The sequence below is a fragment of the Erpetoichthys calabaricus genome, chromosome 5 (genome assembly GCF_900747795.2).
Source record: "Erpetoichthys calabaricus chromosome 5, fErpCal1.3, whole genome shotgun sequence".
In the NCBI taxonomy this organism is placed as follows: Eukaryota; Metazoa; Chordata; class Cladistia; order Polypteriformes; family Polypteridae; genus Erpetoichthys; species Erpetoichthys calabaricus.
The window spans coordinates 3958263-3979103 of NC_041398.2; the positions used below are offsets into that span (position 1 = coordinate 3958263).

Consider the following 20841-nt stretch of genomic DNA (forward strand, 5'->3'; position numbering starts at 1 on the left):
GTGTGTGTGTGTGTGTGTGTGTGTGTCTGTGCATTTGCATTGTGATGGACTGGTTCCCTTCACAGGTTTTGTCCCTGCCTTGTGTCCAATGTTTTCTGAGATAAGCCTTCAGTGGACCTTTGACTTTGCCTTAGATAAATGGGTTAAGAACATGGAGAGATGGATGAATGGATGGATCATTTATTGCAGTAAGAGTGTTTGAGTCAGTTGTTAGTCCATCACCATGAGTGGGCCACAGACACAGAAAATAAAAGCTGATTTGTGAGGCCTTTTGACAATTTATGAATTTCAGGCATAAACTGAGCAGATCACATTATAGTTCTGGTGTCTTGGCTGTAAAGTGAAACAAAGACCTCCAGCTCTGGACTTACTGTTTGGTAGTTTTAATTAATTAATTGATTAGATTCTTCACCTACACAGTCCAGTTTTTTGTGTGTGAAGTTTTGATTTCCCAGATGTTGATGTGATGTCTTCTAAACTTCAAGAACTAACTCACACACCAGTGTGTCTTCAAACTGACTTCATTATTTGATGCACTCTATAAGCCCAAACTCCATCTTGAATCAGTGATATTAAATGTTTCTTTTAATCTTTTATGTTATTCATATCCATTGAATCAAATCTCTTTGTGTCACCTACTGTGTCAAAGTGTGACGGAAGAAGTATGTTGTGCCATGAAATGTAAAAAAAGAAACGTGTTGTACAAATATCAGGATGCAGAAACAGAAGAAGAAATGAAAAGGTGAACATGAATTCTGATCTGATCATGCATGTCCTCTTGTGTGTCCAAACAGAAACAGCTGGGGGCGACACTGAGTGACATCAAGAGGAGACTTGAGGAGAGAGAGAAGACACTGAAGGAGACGAGGAGAACTATGGAGGAGATGAAGGTGAGAGGAATTAACATGACACTTCATATCAAAGAGTGAAGAACTAACTTAAAAACAGAAGAGCCGGCAGAGCTTCACTGGTGATGATGTGTAGAGACAGGAAAAGGGAGGAGGAGAGAAGACATGTTGTGGTGTCCTTCATAGCATTTCACTGTTGACCGTAGTCCATGTTTTATTCTTTAGAGAATCAGACAGCATCACCTTAAAGTCCTCTGACATTCCACTCACTTCTTAAAGGGGATTCAACTCTCCCTAACGATAACTCAAACTGAAGGTCAGTGCTAATGTTCTGAATTGGATCAGTAAGCATAACATTCCTTAATGGTCTGTTCTGTTTTTTAAATGCTTACTCTAAATTTATATTAATTAAAACTTGCCATATTTTAAAAAAGTCTTGAACAGATTCTGTAAGCAAAAAATAGATTTTTTACAATTTCAAATGGTACAGAACAACAGGTACCCACTGACATATAAAAGGTGGGCTGGGATTCTTCCATTTAAACAGGTCAAGTCTATGAGCTTGTAGTGTGGTGTCGGGTGTTAAAATTAATTTGTCCTTCTATACTCAAAGCCCCTCAGGGAGCCCACTAATCACAGCTGTTAATGGGTATGGAGTGATCGTGACCCCAAGGCTTGCAACACTTGCAGGTTTCATCTTGTCCTGGACACATTTTGGACAAATATAAATGAGTTAAATACGATCAATGAAAGATTTTAACTTGAATGATTGAGTGCTTTGTGAATACTGAGCTGTAGTGTATTCTGTGCAGAGCTGGTTTCCACTTCTTTTCTTAGATGGTAATTGAGGTCCTTTTTGCACCACACCCCAGGATCTTTAAAGGGGAAATTCTTTGAGACATTTTTATATGTTGTTGAGATGCTGTCTGAATGATCAGGATTTCTTCTAAAATAGAAATGGGAGAGAGGTGCTGAAAATTGTAGGTTACTTTTAGCAAAATTTCTGATTTAAAAGAATCAGAAAAATAGTTGAATTTGAAGCGTAATTGTTCAAAAGATGCAAAAACATTATCTATATACAATTCTCTACATTTTTTATTCTGGGATATTTTCCAAAGATTAAATACTGTTTACGTTTGAGAAGATTACAAAGGTGATTATCATGAAGAGGAGGAACAGATAAAAGCTTCTTTGCCTTGAAGTGAGCCCTCCATTGTTTCTATATTCTGTGTGATTGATGGACAATTGGATTATTGATATATTGATGAAAAATAGTATTTGGGGCATAAAGATTTTATTTCAATTGAAGACCAGACAGGTGTAAATTCATCATTTTTTTTCAATTTACAGGACTTTGTAGCTTGTATAATTGCAACCCAGTAATAAAACTGAAAGTTAGGTAGTGCCATGCCACCTTCTGCTTTATGTCTTTGTAGAGTCACCTTTTAATATTTGGACATCTTGAATTCCAGATACATGAGGTTACAACTGAGTCTAGCATGTTGAAAAATGATTTATTAATAATAATAATAATACATTTTATTTATATAGCACCTTTCCCATGCTCAAGGCACTTACAGAATAAATAAAGAACGGCAGAATATACAGTATATAGCATTGTACAAACCAGATAAATAAATAAAGAAGATTAAGACAGTAAATTCTGAGAAAAAAACAGACAACATAATTGATGGTCGCACACACATACAGGTTACATTAGCAACTTGACAGAGAGGTAAACTGAGAGAAAGGTAATAAAGTCAAGTAGAGCTATAAGCCTTCCTGAACAGATGAGTTTTGAGTTGTTTTTTAAAAGAATTCATGGAGTCAGCTGACCTGATTAATTTTGGTAGGTCATTCCAGAGTCTGGGCGCTATACAGCTGAAGGCCCTGTCACCCATGGAGTGTAGATTAGTGAGGGGCACAACAAGATTACCAGAATCAGAGGACCTTAGTGGGCGGGCAGGCACATAGTGATGGAGGAGGTTACTGATGTAGTTTGGTGCGAGGTTATTTAAAGCTTTGTAGGTTATTAGTAGGATTTTATATTCGATGTATATAGGGATGCTCTGAAATAGAAAAAGAAGCTTAGGAAGGATGTTCATCTTGACAGTATTGATTCTCCCTGCTTAGGTGAGATGGAGGGTTCACATCTTGTTTGACTTTTTTCCTTGCAGATAGCAATATTGTGTGGTGAATGATCTTTTATGTTCACTTGTGATGTTTACCCCTACATATGTAAAGTGTTCTGATAAAATAAAAGGATAGATATCCAGTCAAGTATGGTGTGCTAGAGAGTTCATTGGTGAAAGCACACTTTTATGCAAATTGATATTGAGTTCAGATATCTTTTCTAATTCTGTTAGCACATTAAGGACTAATAGTAAAGATGTTTAAGGGTGTTATATACAAGAACCATATCATCTGCAATTACTGGTATTTTCTGTTCAAATCCTTCTCTGACAATCCCCTTAATCTCTGAAGTATTTTGAAAATGACTAGCCAGTGGATTAATGGCTAATGCAAAAAGCAATGGTGATAGAGGGCACCCGTGTCGAGTCCAATATTCTAGTTTGAAGAAGTTTGAGTTCATGTTGTTAACACAGACTGAGGCTTCTGGACTCATGTAAAGTAATTTTATCACTGCATATATATTTGGAACAAACCCAAACATGTGCAGTGTGGTGAATAAACAGTCCCATTTGACTCTATCAAAGGTTTTCTCTGTGTTCAAAGATAATAAGATCTGTGGTGTGTTAGATGTTGTGTGTGAATGTATTACATTAAATAGACACAAAAGGTTTAGAGCTAACAGTATGCTTTTAATAAATTTGGTTTGGCCTTGTGATATTACATTATTCAGAATTGAAATTGGTCTGTATGGTGCACACTATGATAAATCCTTATTTTTCTTTGGAAAATATGAATTAACGTTTGGTGAACAGGTTGAGGTAGAATTTTATTGTCATCAGCTTCTGTAAACATTGCTAATAATAGTGGAGCAAACTTACTTGAAAATTTCTTTATAAAATTCCACTTGGTTGCCATCATGACCTGCTGTTTTCCCACTTTGCAGTGAAAGTATAGCATCCAGTAGTTCTGAGAGTGTCAGAGGTTTGTCCAGTTCCTCTGCACTGAGTGTCCGTCTGTTTAATTTGTATTACTCCTTAGATTATGTCTCATCTTCTTTAAACGGAATGGAGTATAAAGATATATAGTACTCCCTAAATGTGTGAGTTATATTTTTATGGTCAATGATTTTATCTCCAGTTGCATTGATAAACTTTTTTATTGTGTTGCAAGCTTCCAGCTTGTGGATATGTTGAACTAAGAACTGTTTAGCCTTCTCTCCATGATCATACTGGTGATGTTGTGTTGATTCTGTGATTTAAAGATGAGTTGTTCAGTTTCTTTTGTTGTAAAGATGCCAAATTCTGATTGTAGAGCCTGTCCTTTCCTTGTCATGTTTGCTTAATTTCAGATCCACTGTCCTCCATTCACTTTCCATGTGGAGTTTACCACTTCTTACCACAATACCTCTGTGGGTTTCCTCCAGTTATTTTAGATCTTCCCTAACATCCTCACATTTAGGATTGGGTAATTTACAGACACCCCAAATTGGCTCATTATGATTGCTAGTGTGGGTCTGATCTTGTGATAAAATGTCACACTCTCCAAGGTAGCAAGCTGTCTCAGCTCCAGTTATTCCAGGATTCATGTATGAGATGATCTCATCCAGCAGAGGAAGAACTCTTCACACACATTTCTCTGCCATTGTCACGTGCAGAGGGACAATTCAGGACAACAGTTTAATTAATAATAACTTTTTAATTTGAATTTACAATCCAACAACAGTGTCCAGTACTGATCCCAGAACATACATACATGTTCCACCCCAAGAGGTGGTAGTAGATTACATATTACTCATCTGACTGGCCAGCAGACACATCCATATCTCCATATCTTCCTTCTTTCTGAAAACAAATACCCCTAAAACATTATTAATAAAACAAGAACTTTTCCTAAACATTTCCCACAACAGGTAACATTTAACTTGAATTGTCATCCGCATAGTAACATCAGTAGTTATTATGCTACACTTGCAGTTGCTGCTCTGCATAAATAAGTGTCCATTCTTCTTAGGTATCACCATAGCGTTTTGGTGCTTTCACTACTCTCCCACTCCTTGTTGTAAGTATGGATGCTGTATTTGAGGTAGGAATTACAGAACCAGCAGGTGTTGGATTCTGAATTTCATCCTTTATTGGAGGTATAGTTGGAACATTTTCTGTTCCTTCTTGAGAATGACTGCTCTCAGCAAAACTTGTTTGCCTTGGAACTGACTGCAGGTGTATGCGATTCCTCCATAAGACAGTACCATCTTCAGTCTGCACTACATATGACTGAGGCTCTGGTGTTTTGTTCATTACAAACAGCTGGGTTTTTCTCCAAGGCAAAGATCTGGCAGGGCTTGGGCAGAGAGTCTTCGATCATAGAAGAACTTGTATGCTTCATTTGCTGCCTTACCTTTCCTCCTCACCATGTCATGATCAATAGCTTGGGGCTGGAGTTTGTGCTCCAACATAGGTCGACAAATCAGAACTAACCTGTCTATCATCAGCTGGGCTGGACTCATTCCTGTAGCGGCATGAGGTGTTGCGCGATAGCACATAAGTGCTAAGTGAGGATCGGGTTGAAGGAGTATATGTTTTTGCAGTCTGGACTGCTCTCTCTACATCTCCATTTAACTGACGATAATGAGGGCTGGATGTTGTATGACAAAAATCATAGTCTTGACTAAACTGCTGAAACTCTGCTGAACAAAACTCAAGGCCATTATCTGACACCAGCTGCAAGTGCAAAATTTCAATATCCCGAGAATAGTAGTCTACTACTACAAGGTAAGTTTTACCATTTAGTTCACACAAATCTGATGCTACTTTACACCAGGGGCCAGAAGGTAGAGGTGTAGTAATGAGAGGTTCTTTACTTTGACTAGGCCTGTGAGCTCTACAAAAGGCACACATTGTCACTTTTCTTTAATTGTCCTTTCCTAACAGAGACCACCATACTGACGTTTTTGTTCTCTGGTGGCACTTTGTAAGTCCTTGATGATCTTCATGGATTCGGTTTAACACATCCTCTCGCATTTCAGATGGAATCACAATTCTGTCCTCAAACAGTAGCAAACCATCTCCCACTGACAGAGATGCTCTGGCAGTATAATATCCATTTAGATGGGATGGTAAGTGTCTGGGCCAGGCCTCAAGTAGGAACCTATTCACTGCATCAATGTCAGAATTGCTTAGCGTTGCCTCCCTAATAATTTTCAACAGGGATGTTGACACTTCCTTGAACCTCACAACTGTTTCAACAAATGATTTTACTTCTTCCTCAATATCTGAATAGTTGCAATTCTTTAATGGATTCCTAGAGAGTATATCAGCAACTACTAGTTGCTTGGCAGAAACATGTATTGCTTTCACATTAAAACGCATAAGTCGCATTAATAAATGCTGACATCTCAAGGGGGCATGATCGATATCGTTGGAGTTAATCAGCGGAACCAAGGTTTGTGGTCTGTTTACAGACAAAATCCTTCCATGCCTTGCAAGTACCAGGCAAACTTTTCACATGCCCACACTGTTGGTACACACTCTTTTTCAATTTGAGAGTATCTGCACTCTGTTTCAGTTAATGTTCTTGAGCAGAAAGCAACTGCACGAACTGTGTCACCATGGACTTGGAGTAGTGCAGCACCTAAGCCAAAACTGCTGGCATCGGCACTAACTATAGTTGAGTCCTTGGCATCATAATAAGCAAGAGTGGGAGCAGTGACTAGCATGTGCTTTACCTGATCCAAGGTCTGTTCTTGTGCTACTGTCCACATCCACACTTTTTCTTTCTTAAGAAATGAGGTCACGGCTTGAAGCTCTGTAGACAGCCCAGGGACAAATGTGCCTAGATAGTTGATCATTCCCAGCATTTGCCGGAGCTCCATCACGTTAGTCGGACTAGGCATTTCTGTGATCGCTTTCACTTTAGCCATATCTGACATGATGCCTCTATTGCTGATTATGTGTCCAAAGTACTGCAGCTCTGATTTATTAAAACAACATTTGTCTCAATTCAGTTTTAGTCCAGAATTTTTAATTGTTTTAAGAACAGCTTGAAGGTTCTCGTCATGTTCAGCTTGATTTTAGCCATAGCCTAAAATGTCATCCATGACCACCACAGTGCCTTTATGTACTTGTAAAAGTCTGCTCATCTCTCTTTAAAAGAGCAGATGTAATCCCAAATGGCAGCCTATTAAAACAGAATCTTCCAAAAGGAGCTATGAAGGTGGTCAACTTTATGCAATCGTGATCCAGCGGAATTTGCCAAAAACCCAATGATGCATCCAGTGTGGATAACACACTGGCACCTGAAAGCTTTGGGTCAATGTATTTTAATGTTGGAAGAATGAAGCGCTCACGATTTACAGCTTGATTTAGACGCTTCAAATCAACGCATATTCTGACAAGGCCGCTCTTTTTAACCACTGGCACCATGGGGGCACACCATTCTGTTGGCTCAGTAACTTCAGTGATTATCCCAAGGGATTGCATTTTAAGCAATTCCTTCTCTACTTTGGGCAGTAGGAGAAATGGGATTCTGCGTGGGGTGGCTATGCTATATGGTACAGCATCAGATTGTGACTGGTTTACAGTTCAGCAAGCCATAGTCTCCACACGCATCCTCTGAGACTTCATCCACTCTCTGTATAATACCCATTTTACACGCAACACCGTGGCTCAGTATATTGTTTGTGAATGGCTCTTCCACAAAATAAATCCAGAAATCAAATTGTTTTCCTTTCCACTCTGTCTTTGCCAGGAATTTTCTTTCACATTTCACCTTCCCCCCCAGGACTTCTAATGTTGATACCTGTTTCCTCCAACAGAGGTAACCCTATAGTCTCATATGATAAGCCTGACATTATGGAGCTATTGGCACATGTATCAGTTTTAAATATGATGGACTTGCCTTGTATAGGTAGTGAAATGTACCATCTCTCAACAAGGTCTCTGTCATCGGCTACTAACCCAAGGAAAAATGTGTTGTCTTTTTCACTTGCTACTAGTTCTTTCACATGTTTAGTTTATTGCATTTCCCACAGCGTTTGTTTCACGTAGGGCACTCCTTTCCTTTGTGACTGCGATTACAGCGCGTGCATTCACTAACTAATTGTCCCTCTCCTGTCTTCACCTTGACCACCACTGCGTCTATTGTCTCTGCACTGTGCGAGTCAAACTTCACTCACTCCAGCCAGCATTTCTGCACTTGCATTCTGTTGCTTAATTAGCTTGAATTGGCGGCTTTATCTAAAGTTAAATCTACTTCCAATTGCAAATTCTGGGAGATTTTGTGATCTGCTATCCCGATAACAACTCTGTTTCTTATTTGTTCCTCTTTGCTCGCCCCGAACTCACAACACTGTATTCTGCTAGCTCGTACAGACTCCTAACAAAACCTTCTACTGTCTCTCCAACTTTTTGTTGCCGCTGGTGGAAGACAGCCTGCTCATGTATAACATTTCTCCAAGGTACAAAATGTTCTTCAAATTTCTTGACAACAGCCTTGTAATTATTTGCCTGAGGAGCTTCTGCAAACGTAAATGTACTGTATGTAATCTCGGCATCTTTGCCCATTGAATATAGCAGGGAATTAACTTGCACCTCACCTTCCTATTTGTTTAGCTTCGTAGAGATGCGAAAACAATTGAAGCGCTGAATCCACATTGGCCACGACGCTGTTTGCGTGAAGTCGAAAGCCTCGGGGGCATTGAACTTAAACATTTTTACTTCTCTTTCCAAGGCTCCGTGGGTGCAACTAAACTTCTGACACCACGTCACGTGCAGAGGGACAATTCAGGACAGCAGTTTAATTAACAATAACTCTTTAATCCAAAAACTCACAAGACAACAACACTGTCCAATACTGATCCCAGAACATACATACACGTTCCCCCCAAGAGGTGGTAGTAGCTTACGATTTACTTATCTGATTGGCTAGCAGACACATCCATATCTCCACAGCCATGACAGACTAAACTTAAATTAAATTTATTGTGCAGACTGACATTAAACAGACCATCGCCATCTAGTGTATTAAAGTACTAAGAGCAGCAGGCCCAGACCAGTGGGAGTGTCTTTAGTTCATAGAAAGTAGGCGGGTCACAGTGTGTCACTCAACACTGTGTAGTCCAATTAAGACAAAGAAGGACAGTCGAGGAAGTACAAGTAAAGGAGAGCCGTCCTCAATAATTGACCTTCACTTCGGTTTATGGTTCTATGCTTATCTGCTTTTGTTGTTTCCTCCTAGAATTCCTGCTTATTAGTGATGCATGAAATCCCCTCACTACACCCATGCTGACGGCGACATTTTTCACCCAGAGGTCCTTCGCCTGCATGATGTTCAAAGTTTTGTTTCATGTCTTTTTGATTTATTTATTTATGTATGTTAATCACTGCCAATCACTGTCAGGAGCTTCCCTTCCGCCCTATAAATATGTGATTTTCTGGATTTTTCAGCCTGTGCTTTGTTTTTCATCTTCTCTTTGGATTCTGTTTAGAAACTTTTTTTTGCGTTAGATTACCTTGTTTTGGTCAACAGAGTGTCTTTGTATTTGGAATATTACTTTATGAAGAATACATTTTCAATTCCATAAAGATTCTATAAGTTCCATTTTATGTTATCTATCTATCTATCTATCTATCTATCTATCTATCTATCTATCTATCTATCTATCTATCTATCTATCTATCTATCTATCTATCTATCTATCTATCTATCTATCTATCTATCTATCTATGTAATTTCCTGAGTTTTATATAGACTAGTGTGTGGTGTAGGCTGAACTTCTGATCACTATGTCACTACTGTTCCTCAGCTTTGTACCTAACTCTTTAAATTGTCCTGCAGTACTGGTGGTCTTATCCAACCTCTTATAATTGTTTAATTAGAACAATGACAACTGGATCCTTCTTTCTCTGCTCTGAACAGGACCCTATCCACCGAAACAGGGAGGTTTTCCACATGTGTATCAAAAGGCAAAACAATATATGAGACTCTCTTTATCTGGAGTAAAGTTTCATCTAAATTCCCTAATAAATAAATGCCATATTATCATTTCTTCCTCATTATAGTGGCTGGTTAGGAAGTGATCTTTTAGGTCTTCTCATTCCTGCCTTCTATCGCAGAGTTGTCTGAGTCACTGTCCAGCTGTGCAAAGTTCTAAAAACAGCAGAATACCTCCAGCTTTGGGGTTGATGATCCTGGACAGCAGGCACCTTTTACTTCACATTTACTTCCCACATAGTAACACACAGTCAGGTGTCATCATACAAGTATGAGCCATAGCTGCTATAGTAAATTCATTAGTAATAATGCAAAGTTCATAAATGAAGTAGAAATACATCAAACTTGGAAATAAAGACACAACTCTGAGATTTACATTGAAAAAGAGTTCATGAAATTAAATGAAATCTGAAGCTCCTTGACCAACACCTAGACCCTCTTGTTTAATATCTCCATCTCACAGGTCTGACATGGTGACGTCTGACACCCCAAACTAGAACACAACTATTACACACAAGTCTCCGTTGTAGGGTGACTTTCCACACAATTAACTTCCAACATTCAAGTTTACTCCACTATAACAATAATAATAATAATAATAATAATACTTCTTCTTCTCCTCATCCTCCTCACCCCTCCCGCTCCCAGAGGCTGAGCAGGAGATGCTCTTTTTAAAAGCAGACTTTTATAAAAAGTACCAGGTGAAGTGGAGTCCTCACAAGACAGTAGAGGTGTCCCCAGCAGTTCCTGCCAATGGCTCTCAAGATCTTTTGCAAAGGATGCCTTTCATGACTGCATATCCCATAAAGTCCTGAAGTTTCCTTAATAACAGCATCAGCAGAGTGATGATGTTACTCGGCATAGTGGGGGGAACATATTGTCTGGAAGGCAGTCTGCAATTGACCTTCCTTCTGCACATAAAGTACCACCAGTCACTCCAACCAATACAAACTGTCCTTCACAACATTAAAATATTAACAAATGTGTTTTGTGATTGGTTATTCTCATTAATTGACTCAATTCTAAATCTTTATCCTATTGATTTAGATGTCTGTGGACAGAGAAATGAAAGAAAATGAGAAGAGCTTCACTGATCTGATACGGTGCATTGAGGAAGCCCAAAGAAAACTGACTGAGAGGATCAAAGAACAAGAAAAGAGAGAAACAGAGAAGGCTAAAGGAGTCATGGAGCAACTGGAGATGGAGATTGAGGAGCTGAAGAAGAGAGAAGCTGAGCTGAAGGAGCTGTCAGAGACCAAGGACCATGTCCACTTCCTACAGGTGAGAGTGACACTTCACAGGGAGTCTGATCAGACTGGGGGGTGTGTGACCTGAGAAACTTCAAAATCAAGAGATCTGAGGAGTATGTACACAACAAGAACAGGCCATTCAGTCCAACACAGATCATCTTTTCATATTTCCTTAACATTTAAAATATTCTGTTTACAAATATCTCAAAGTTGGTAACTTCATGTACATGACAGATAGATGAATATACAGGTGTCTGCATGAAAAAGTGATTTTTTTCTGAAATGTAAAATATGACATCTAATAAAGGATGGTGCCAATTCTTCTGCCAGGCCACCTTCTGGTGTCTCCATCCTTAAACTGATGAGATTCAAATCCTTCAGCATTTCCTCACAGCTATTACCCCACAGTCCTGTCTTGTCTCTCATCTCTCATTCTTCTTGTGTACTTTTCTCTCACACTCCACACAATAGTCCTGATGTCAGCTGTGTTTTGCAGATGTTAGGGAGATTCTCTTCTTGATTTACACTCCACATATGGTGGTCGCTACATAACTCAGCTTGTCGTAGCTTTCTCTACTTTGTGTAGTTGATGATGGCGATAAAGACACAAAGGCTCCCAGGATTTCCTCACAAGTCTCACTTTAGACCAGCAGACCTTCAAATGTATAATCATATTGAAGAGCTTTCTCCCAAAATGTGTTAGTCTTTACATATAATTTAATTAAGTTTGTCTCAGAACAATAATAATTCCAATGCCTTGTTTTGTGTGCCAAGTCAATTCTGGACCCACCTGCCCCCTCAGTCTCTTTATCTTGACTCGTCTCTCATGGAGTACTGTGTGAAAAGCTTATTGATAGTTAAGGTTGATAATCTCTGACTACACTCCACCAAATATTCTCTCAAAAACAACCAGCAAATGAATGACAGGCGTTCTCACCATCTAAACCCACACTGACTGCCCACCACACTGATCCTTAATTCAGATGAGCCCTCTCTTATCAGCATTACTTACTTTTTAATGTCTCCTTTCTGAAATCTCATACCCTCTTCTCTCCTGATCCAGACTTTCTCATCTCGCTGTGTCCTTCCTGCTGATGGAGACTTGCTGAGCTACACTGTCACCGCTGATTTCACTGCTGAGGACCTGAGAAAGGAGCTGTCAGATCTGACAAAGAATCTGGAGAAGATCAGCCAGTGGGACATCATGATAAGGACTCCATCAGGTACAGCGTCCATTAGGAGGACCAGAGTGCCAGTAAGAGGACACTGAAGAAGGCCTGCTCTTTAACATTTATCTGTCACTCTCTGCTGTTAAATATTTTTTACTATATAGTGCCTTTCACCGTGACTAGCTGAGTTATAACAGACTCTCTAAATAATCAACTGCTCTTAATCAGATGTTTTGGAATTTTAAGTTGAAATGTTATACTCCTTATACTTTCTCCATATACTCTCTTAAAAGGTAATTTTTTCACTTAACTTTGGGATTCTTTTTATTTCCTTTGCTTTTCTCAACTTAAGATTAATGAACAGAAATGTGTTGAAAATGGCTAAGCCGGCTCAGAGTACAAATGAATTGTTTATTTGAGAACAGAGAAGACGTTAATGGAATCAAATTGAGCTCAGCATCCGTGCTTTATAATATCAGAACATCTCAATCTGCTCCTGCTGTCTTCGCTGTCCATTACATTCTGCTGGATGGAGTCCACGTTAAAAGTTCACGTTCATCCATTTTCAGCTGTGCTCCCCCTGGGCTCTCGTGTTTTATTTGCCTGCTGTTGTTTGCTCAGAAGTCATGTCTCCCACTGACATTCAAAATGATTTTACACACCAAAAGCATTGTATTTGATATATTTTGGTGGTGAAGATAAGCAAATTGGAGGACTGCGTCAGAACTCTGACAACTTGAGGACCACCTGAACATTTCAGTGAGTGCGGTCTCAGAGTACAACACACTTTATAAATTATGAATTACATACGTTTACACATAAAGTATGCAATGTGTTTAAATACAAACTAAGGTCAAGCAGCCAAGAGCACAGGGTCCATCTTGGCCATCCACCACATTAGACATATACTGTATAAATAAATTATGAAAATAAGCAGATAGAGTGGGCACAAACAGTTGAGGTACCACCCTGAAATACCCCGTTTAATGATGAATATGAAATAAAAAGCACAAAGACGGAGCACGATGATGATGTCTCCTGCAATCAAAGGCTGTCAAGTTAAAGTCACTTGTGAGTCAGAGCTCCGTCTTCCTCAGTCACAGATCTGTAATGAACACCCACTTCTGGTGACATTTTATAGTGGTGTCACTGAAGAGGCGGAGCTTAATTAGTGGGCTGTGGAAGTGACGTCACTCGTCTTCTGGCCTGTGAACTCATTGAAGTGATGACATTAGCAGGAGCAGCACCCTCTCGACTCGGTGGGATTTCTTAACTACATGGAGCCCTGAAGATGTCCCCAAACTGTACCTGTTTGTCAATGTGTATAAAATACAGTATATGTATGACATTGTATGTCAGGACAAAAACCAAGTCATGGAGTTCAATGGACCCTCTGCAGACCTCCGTGATCAAATGGTGGTGAGGAGTAGAGCAGAGCAAGGTGATAAAGCCATTTGTAAGGCTTTGAATGTTCCCAGCAGCACAGTGGCATCAAGCATTGTAAAATGGAAGAAGTTTGGAGCCACCAGGACACTTTCTAGAGATGGCCAGTCTGAGTAACTGGGAAGGAAGGGCCTAAAAAGTGACCGAAAACCTAATGGTCGCTACAACAGAACTTCACTAGTTCGATGACAGAAACTGTAAGAAGGATGGCCATCTCAGCAGTGCTCCACAAATCAAGTGTTTATGGTAGAGAGGCCTGGAAGAAGATACTCTTGAGTAAAAGACAAATGACAGCCTGAGAGCATCAAGGGAAAGATTCAATGATGTGATGAGACCAAGCAGGATGTCTGGAAAGGACCAGGCACTGCTCACCACCTGCCCAATGCCATCTCTACAGTGAAGATGGTGGTGACAGCAACAGACTATGGGGACAGAGTGACAGGTCAGAATTGAGGGAAAGAGAAGTGCAGTCAAATACAGAGAGGACCTTAAAGAAAACCTACTACCTCAGACTTGGGCAATAGATCAACAGCTTGAAGACTATGGTCAAGACAACTCTGGAGTGGCTTTGTGACAAGTCTGAGGGTCCTTGAGTGACCAGACTGAGACCCCACAGAACGTGTCTGGAGAGACCTGAAGATGGCAGTTCACAGACGCTTTACTTGACATCTAATAGAGTTTGAGAGGATCTGCCAGGAAGAATGGGATCAACTGGCTAAACCCAGGAGTGTAAAGATTGAAGTGACATTTAGTCATGAAGACCACCAAAGGGTCTTCCACAAAGACCTGAATTAAGTGTCTGAATACTTCTAGGAAGGAGAAGTTTTAATTTTATTTTGTAATAAATGTGCAGGCCTTTTTGAAGACCTGCGCTCACTTTGTAATTATGGGTTACTGAGTGTAGACTGATGAGCACAAAAGGCACATTAATCCATTTAAAATTAAATCAACAACACAGTAAATTGTGCAGAAAGTGAGGGGGTCTCAATACTCTCTGACTCCCTGTATATTTATTATTAATATCAATATTCAAATCGACATTTGGCCAAATTTGCCAGCCCTTGTATATTTTATAAATGTTTCACTTTAACTTCTCTGCATTTGTAATATGTGTTTAAGAACTAAACTAAGATCCCACAAAGCCATCTTCACAGTTTCCATTCTTCTTCTCTTTTCTTTTATTTTCAGTTTATGAAGCTCCAGTTTTCACCCTCCAGCCTCCTGAACCTCAGAGCAGAGACGACTTTCTAAAATGTGAGTTTGTGCTTTGACTGAATGGATCATCACAATAAAAATCATTGAAGTTTTAATAGAACAGGACAGGCTTAGGATATGAAAGTCAGAGTGTTGTGTGAATGAGGGGCTGAGAGTGATGGGGGTCCTGTGACTGGTGCATTATGGGATAGAGAGACTCAGGCAGTGATTCACCAAAGCTGTCCGTTGAACCTGAGTCTCATTATGTGTCCATAAATGTTAAAAAAGGAAAAGAAAAAATAAAATCCACTTACTTTTTCACACGACTGTATATGCAGACACAGTATTAGTTTACAAATGAAGCACAACTGTATGTGAAATAAGTTAAATCTGACAAAAGTCCTCGTCATCCTCCATTCTTTAGTCCACAGAGCAGACACTTTGCTTTGAGTTCTCGACTTCACAAATTTTAAACATTAAAACAAATGAAAATGGCACTGGACTGTCGTGACATCTCAAGCTGACTAATTCCTCTCATGAGTGTCACCGGGGTCTTTAGTCACTCAGTCAAGTCCTCACTCTGCTGTGTGGTGTCATTGTGTGCCTCACACTGAATGAGGACAAGAGAAGAGGAGGAGATGAAGAAGGTCACAGCCTAGGGTGGTCAAGATGAAGACTTCAAGACCGCCTCCAAAGAGCTTCATGGTCCAGTGAGCACAGCTGCTAATATTATCAGGATGTTTGAGGGTCTACAGGACTGTAGCCCACCTCCCTGATGAGACCACCAGAGTAAAGCTGACTTAGATTGAACAGAAGGAGAGTTTAAATGGAGGAGAAAATGCAGTGTGGTGTGGTGGTGAAGACTTTGGTCTGCAAACACTGAGGTTGTGGGTTCAAATCTCACTACTGACACCACTGTGTGACCTCAGCAAGTCACTTCACCTGCCTGGGCTACAATTGGACAAACAAAAGAAAAGGAAACAATGGAATCTCAGATGACGGGAGTCACCTTGGATAAGAATGACAGTCAAATAATAAAAAGAGATGACAGGAAACACACTAAAGAAAGAAAGAGACAATAATAATAATAATAATAATTCATTACATTTATATAGCGCTTTTCTTAGTACTCAATGACAGATGGGAAAGGCACTATATGATAGATAGATAGATAGATAGATAGATAGATAGATAGATAGATGCTGATTGTAACTTTTATTACAATAATTTATGTGTTTGTGAAGTGTGGCAGTGGATTGATTTTAAATTCAAGAGGTGGACTGTGACAATAAAAAGTGTCATTTTAATAAAGCCAGTGGTCAGTGTGGACAGTCCATTAGAACTTTGACCTCAATGGTGACCTTATGCCATTTCTCATAATTTCTGACAACTGAGACGACTTCCAAATGTCCGACCTGCTTGCCTTTCACTTTGTTGTCTGTTGTTGTTTTTTAATGATTTCATTTTAAATCCCCACAGATTCTGTCCAATCAGATGAGATGTTTACTATTAGTGTCTCGTCAGCGCAGTTCCTGATTGGTTCTTGTTAATTGTCTGTGTTGTGCTCCGCCCCCAGTCCCGTTACACACTCCCAGATTTCCTCACTCATTTTCTTTTCTCTCCTTTCAGACTTCTGTCCCCTCACACTGGACATCAACACGGCACACAGACGCCTCCATCTGTATGAAGGAAACAAGAAGGTGACATTAAAGGGGAGACAAGCTGAATATCCTGATCATCCTCACAGACTTGACTGCTGGGGTCAAGTTCTGTGCAGAGAGGCTCTGACTGGGACTCGCTGTTACTGGGAGGTGGAGTGCAGTGGACGTCTCATGAGGATTGGAGTCGCATATAAAGGACTGAGCAGGAAAGGAGAGGACTGGGAGTGCGGCCTTGGAAACAATGACAAGTCCTGGTGTTTGCTGTGTTGTCATTCCCAGTACTCTGTGTGTCACAATAACCAGCAGACTGTAATCAGCCCCCCCTACCGCCCCAGAATAGGTGTGTATCTGGACTGGCCTGCTGGCTCGCTGTCATTTTATAGCGTCTCACACACAATGACCCTCCTGCACAGGATCAACACCTCCTTCACTGAGCCCCTCTATCCAGGGTTTTTGCTTTATAATTACTCCTGTGTGACAATCAGTCATCTGTCACCATGTGACCACTGACCAGTACCCTACACCGGTCACTTGATGTCCCTACAAGCTTAGGTCCTCTTTGTGTTTGTAGTTTGGGGTCAAAATTAATTTTACACTATAGGTGGGGGGGGCAGCACCTGTGTGCCTGAATTTGTGGATAATAATTCAGGGGGAGTGCGGCTGTCTGGGTCTCCATTATTATTGGGTCTGACTAGCCAATCAGGTGAGCGTGTCATAGTGAGGGGCGGTGACACCTCAGACCTATAAATACCAGTCTGACCAGCAGGGGTCACTGTTGATTCACAGCCACATGTCCTTCAGGCTGACACCCCAACTGCTGTGGCCTTTGAGTGTCACTGAATGTCACCTGTTAGTCAGTCTATATAGCGCCTTTCAGTAGTGCAGTTCCAGCAGGACCCCATGCCTGTCTCAGTATCCAGAGCCTCATTCCAGTGACTATTTAGGAGCACAGAGTGACGGAAGTGACTGAAGTGATGTCCTCTGAACAGACATCGTCTGCCCCTCTATTAGTTACTCCGGTGGTCTGTCACCTCTGAATGAACTCACTGTGAATGTCTAAAGACGAGGACTCACCGCTCAGTCACATGTCGGCCATACTGATGGAGTTTGGTGTTTTACTGAGTCACTTGGTGTCACGTCAGACATTAAACTGCACCTCCTCCTTGTTGTTCCCACTGTCACTCAACCTCAAGGAGACAAGTCAGCTGACTGACTTCACTTTCACTGTCAGTGTTCAAAGTGACAATCAGATGTGACAATTGGGGACACTTTTATCTTTCCACTGACACAGACATTGTCAGGATTAATTTACAATTCCCTCAGGACCTCTCAAGGAGCGGCATGTCACCTGACATCAGTCTGTGTGAAGAAGCCAATAAATCTCCCCCCTCACTGTGTATTACAGGCCTCACCAGCAGATGGCGACTGTGACTTCTAAATCTGTCATCTTCATGGAGCCTGAGGGGTTAAAAGGAAGAGGAGAAAGTGCAAAAGAGTGAGGGGTGAGGATGATAGAGAAGAGTGTCAGGGTGATAAAGGCTGAGATGAATGACCTGAGACAGAGTGAGTCAGTTGAGTGTGTCACTTGTGTGTTTGTGTTGTTGTCACTTAAATAAATAAAGAGCTGAGTTTTGTTCCTCCTGTCTTATTTTCTGCTCTTTGACTCTTTGGCACACACTGATGGCTGCTTGAGCACACTGATGGTCAATGAGCACACTGGACACATCGCCAGTCACTGATAATCGACTCCACGTCAGCTCCTGTGGCCCTCATCATGTGCTGTAAACTCAGACGCTGGTCATGTGACTTGCACCTTAGTGACATTCCTGTGACTTTCAGGGCTGTGACATCAGCTGATTCTTCTGGAGCCAAACTGCTCCCTCTTGTGGCCATTCTCCATATTATGCAGAGGAAAAGTTAGGAAGCAAAGTTTAAGGTGAGATATAAAAAATATTCAGTTATTGACATTACCTTGAAGGACAATTGGTTTTAATTATGTAAAAGAATATTTAACTTAAATTAATCTTTTGTTAATTATGATTAGGTGTTACATTCACAGAGATAAATGGCCTGTTAATGCTTCACAGTTTGTAAAATTTGAATTCCTCATTAATTTAAAAAGATAAAAAAACAACAACATAAGGACAATTGTTACTTATTAAATCTGTTTGTTCATGATTAATTCTCTTTAATAAAAGGACAAGTGTCTGTGTGTCTGTCTGTGTATCTGTCCAGTCGCTTTGTCTCTATTTCCAACAGACGGTGCCTCACAAACATTAGCTCTGCTTTTATGACTCCCATACTAATCAATATCATCCAGTTGCAGAGCCGCAGCACCAGACGTCACCACTGATATCGGCCAGCGGTTTAATGACAGGATGTGTGTTAGTGTGAGTGTGATTACTGTGCACCATACCGTAAACTCCCTGCTGGCACACAACTGCTGGTCCAGACCTGCTGCAGTTTGTTGTGCTTCAGCTCTGCAAATAGTGTGGCATATAGAATAGACATATGAATTACATTTGTCACTCCAACAGATGGCGTATCACAAACATTTGTATTAATGCACTGTACTACTACAAGTGTTTGTGATACGCCATCTGTTGGAATGATAATTGCAATGCATTTTATTACTAAAAGCATTTCAAGATACTTGGCTACGACTTGTAAACGAGCCCATATGGATAAAAACAATGAACGAAGGCACCCACACAAAGAAACCGCTTTAGTACAAATATGTTTATTTAATTAAATGAAAACTTTACCATGGCTACGACCTGTGAACTAAACCTGAGGTAAAGCGTGCACGCCAGGTTGTACAGCCGCCCGAACGCGACCGCCCAAACGAAAAAGATTACAATATGTAAGCTTTCGAGGCAACTCGGGCTCCATCTTCAGGCAAGATGTAATAAAAAAAAAAACTTTGACTGCAGACATTTTAAGGCGTTATCGGAGATTATTCAGCAGCTCAAGTTCTTATGGAGTTGCGCCACTCGTCCAGCTCAAGTGCTCCTTCTTGCTCTGCTAACAGCCCTTAACGACTCTCACCCTGGAACGCCTGCCAGCAAATTCCAGAGAGGACCAAGGCCCATTAACCTTACCACTGTCCTAATCCTCTCGATTGCCTGGTCTTTGTGCCCCAATTGCCCTGTGAATGCTGCAGATACTGGGAGTATGATTAAAGAAATACTTGGACAATGGAATAGTTGGTTTATACTGGTTGCTGACCTACTCCTGTTTTGAGTGACAGCTTTATTCCTTTCTTCTCTGAGATATCTCTAAGGGATCATTCCCTATTATATCTCCCCTAGCGATGTATTAAGAAACCATGTCTAGTGTTATTCGGCTGTTCTATCTCTATTACTGCACTTCTGTCGTTAAAACCATTCCGGATACTTCTTGCTTGTATTTTGTGTGGGTTTGGGTTGGACTCTGGCTGGGGAGCCCCGAATGAGTGTACCTCCGCTTGGATCCTTATCGTCCTGACCCTCTGTGGTAAAGGAAGGTTTATACTGGGTTGTGGCTCCAAACATGCTCTGCCTGTTCAGGCCTGGGGTTCATCCCCGGTCCATTTCCCTCTGTGGGCCATCCCATCGCCTCATACCGAGTGGTGATGCTTGTGGGTCGTTGAGGAGTGTTCAGGTTCGACGCTGACTGGGGTTTGAGTTCATGGCCTGCCTTTTTGGGCTTTGCTTGTCAATAACTGTCACTTCTCCATTGTCTGCCCCGTTCCCTCCTGGCCAGAGAGTGCTTTAAGGACCAGCTGCTGTTCTTGAAGGAGTCTTGCCTGGTAAGACCTAGCTTCGTCCTTCGGCCAGTTTCCAGCATCCTTAGCCTTCTCTAACCCTGGATTCAGCATACTTAACCTTTCCACCTCAGGGGCGGCATTGGGCTCCTAGGAGGTTTGGACTGTGTTGAGCCTCAAATTCACTCCTGGTCCTGCGCTACCTCCACACATGGTCAGGTCCGGTATGTTAAATCTGTGTGGTGAGTTTTTTAGGTTGGAGTGTGTGTTCAGTATTGTTCCCTCTCTTAGTTTTCTGGCTAATTTTTTCACCACCCAGTTGCTAGCTACTGTGAACACTTCCCTCCCCAGTTGTTGAAATCGTCCAGTACTGCCTCCTTTAATTCCTTCTGTCATTTTTCTTCTACTGGT

General features: G+C 40.9%; 3 protein-coding genes across 3 annotated transcripts in view; 2 read left to right on the forward strand and 1 right to left on the reverse strand.

The window, feature by feature from the left end:
- The window catches only part of LOC114652426 (E3 ubiquitin-protein ligase TRIM16-like), a 1019527-nt gene that overhangs the window by 839284 nt on the left and 159402 nt on the right, over nt 1–20841 (forward strand). Inside the window, exon 7 of the mRNA XM_051927893.1 lies at nt 17099–17388. Coding sequence (XP_051783853.1) covers nt 17099–17195 — 97 coding nt within the window. The 3' untranslated portion in view covers nt 17196–17388. The remainder of the gene's footprint in view (nt 1–17098; nt 17389–20841) is intronic.
- Nucleotides 1–20841, reverse strand: part of LOC114652497 (tripartite motif-containing protein 16-like) — a 642127-nt gene that overhangs the window by 197860 nt on the left and 423426 nt on the right. The gene's annotated exons all lie outside the window — the stretch shown is intronic.
- Nucleotides 1–20841, forward strand: part of LOC114642076 (tripartite motif-containing protein 16-like) — a 920397-nt gene that overhangs the window by 111105 nt on the left and 788451 nt on the right. The window contains exons 2-4 of the mRNA XM_051927873.1: nt 795–890; nt 11016–11249; nt 12282–12441. Of these exons, the coding sequence (XP_051783833.1) occupies nt 795–890; nt 11016–11249; nt 12282–12441 (490 nt within the window). The remainder of the gene's footprint in view (nt 1–794; nt 891–11015; nt 11250–12281; nt 12442–20841) is intronic.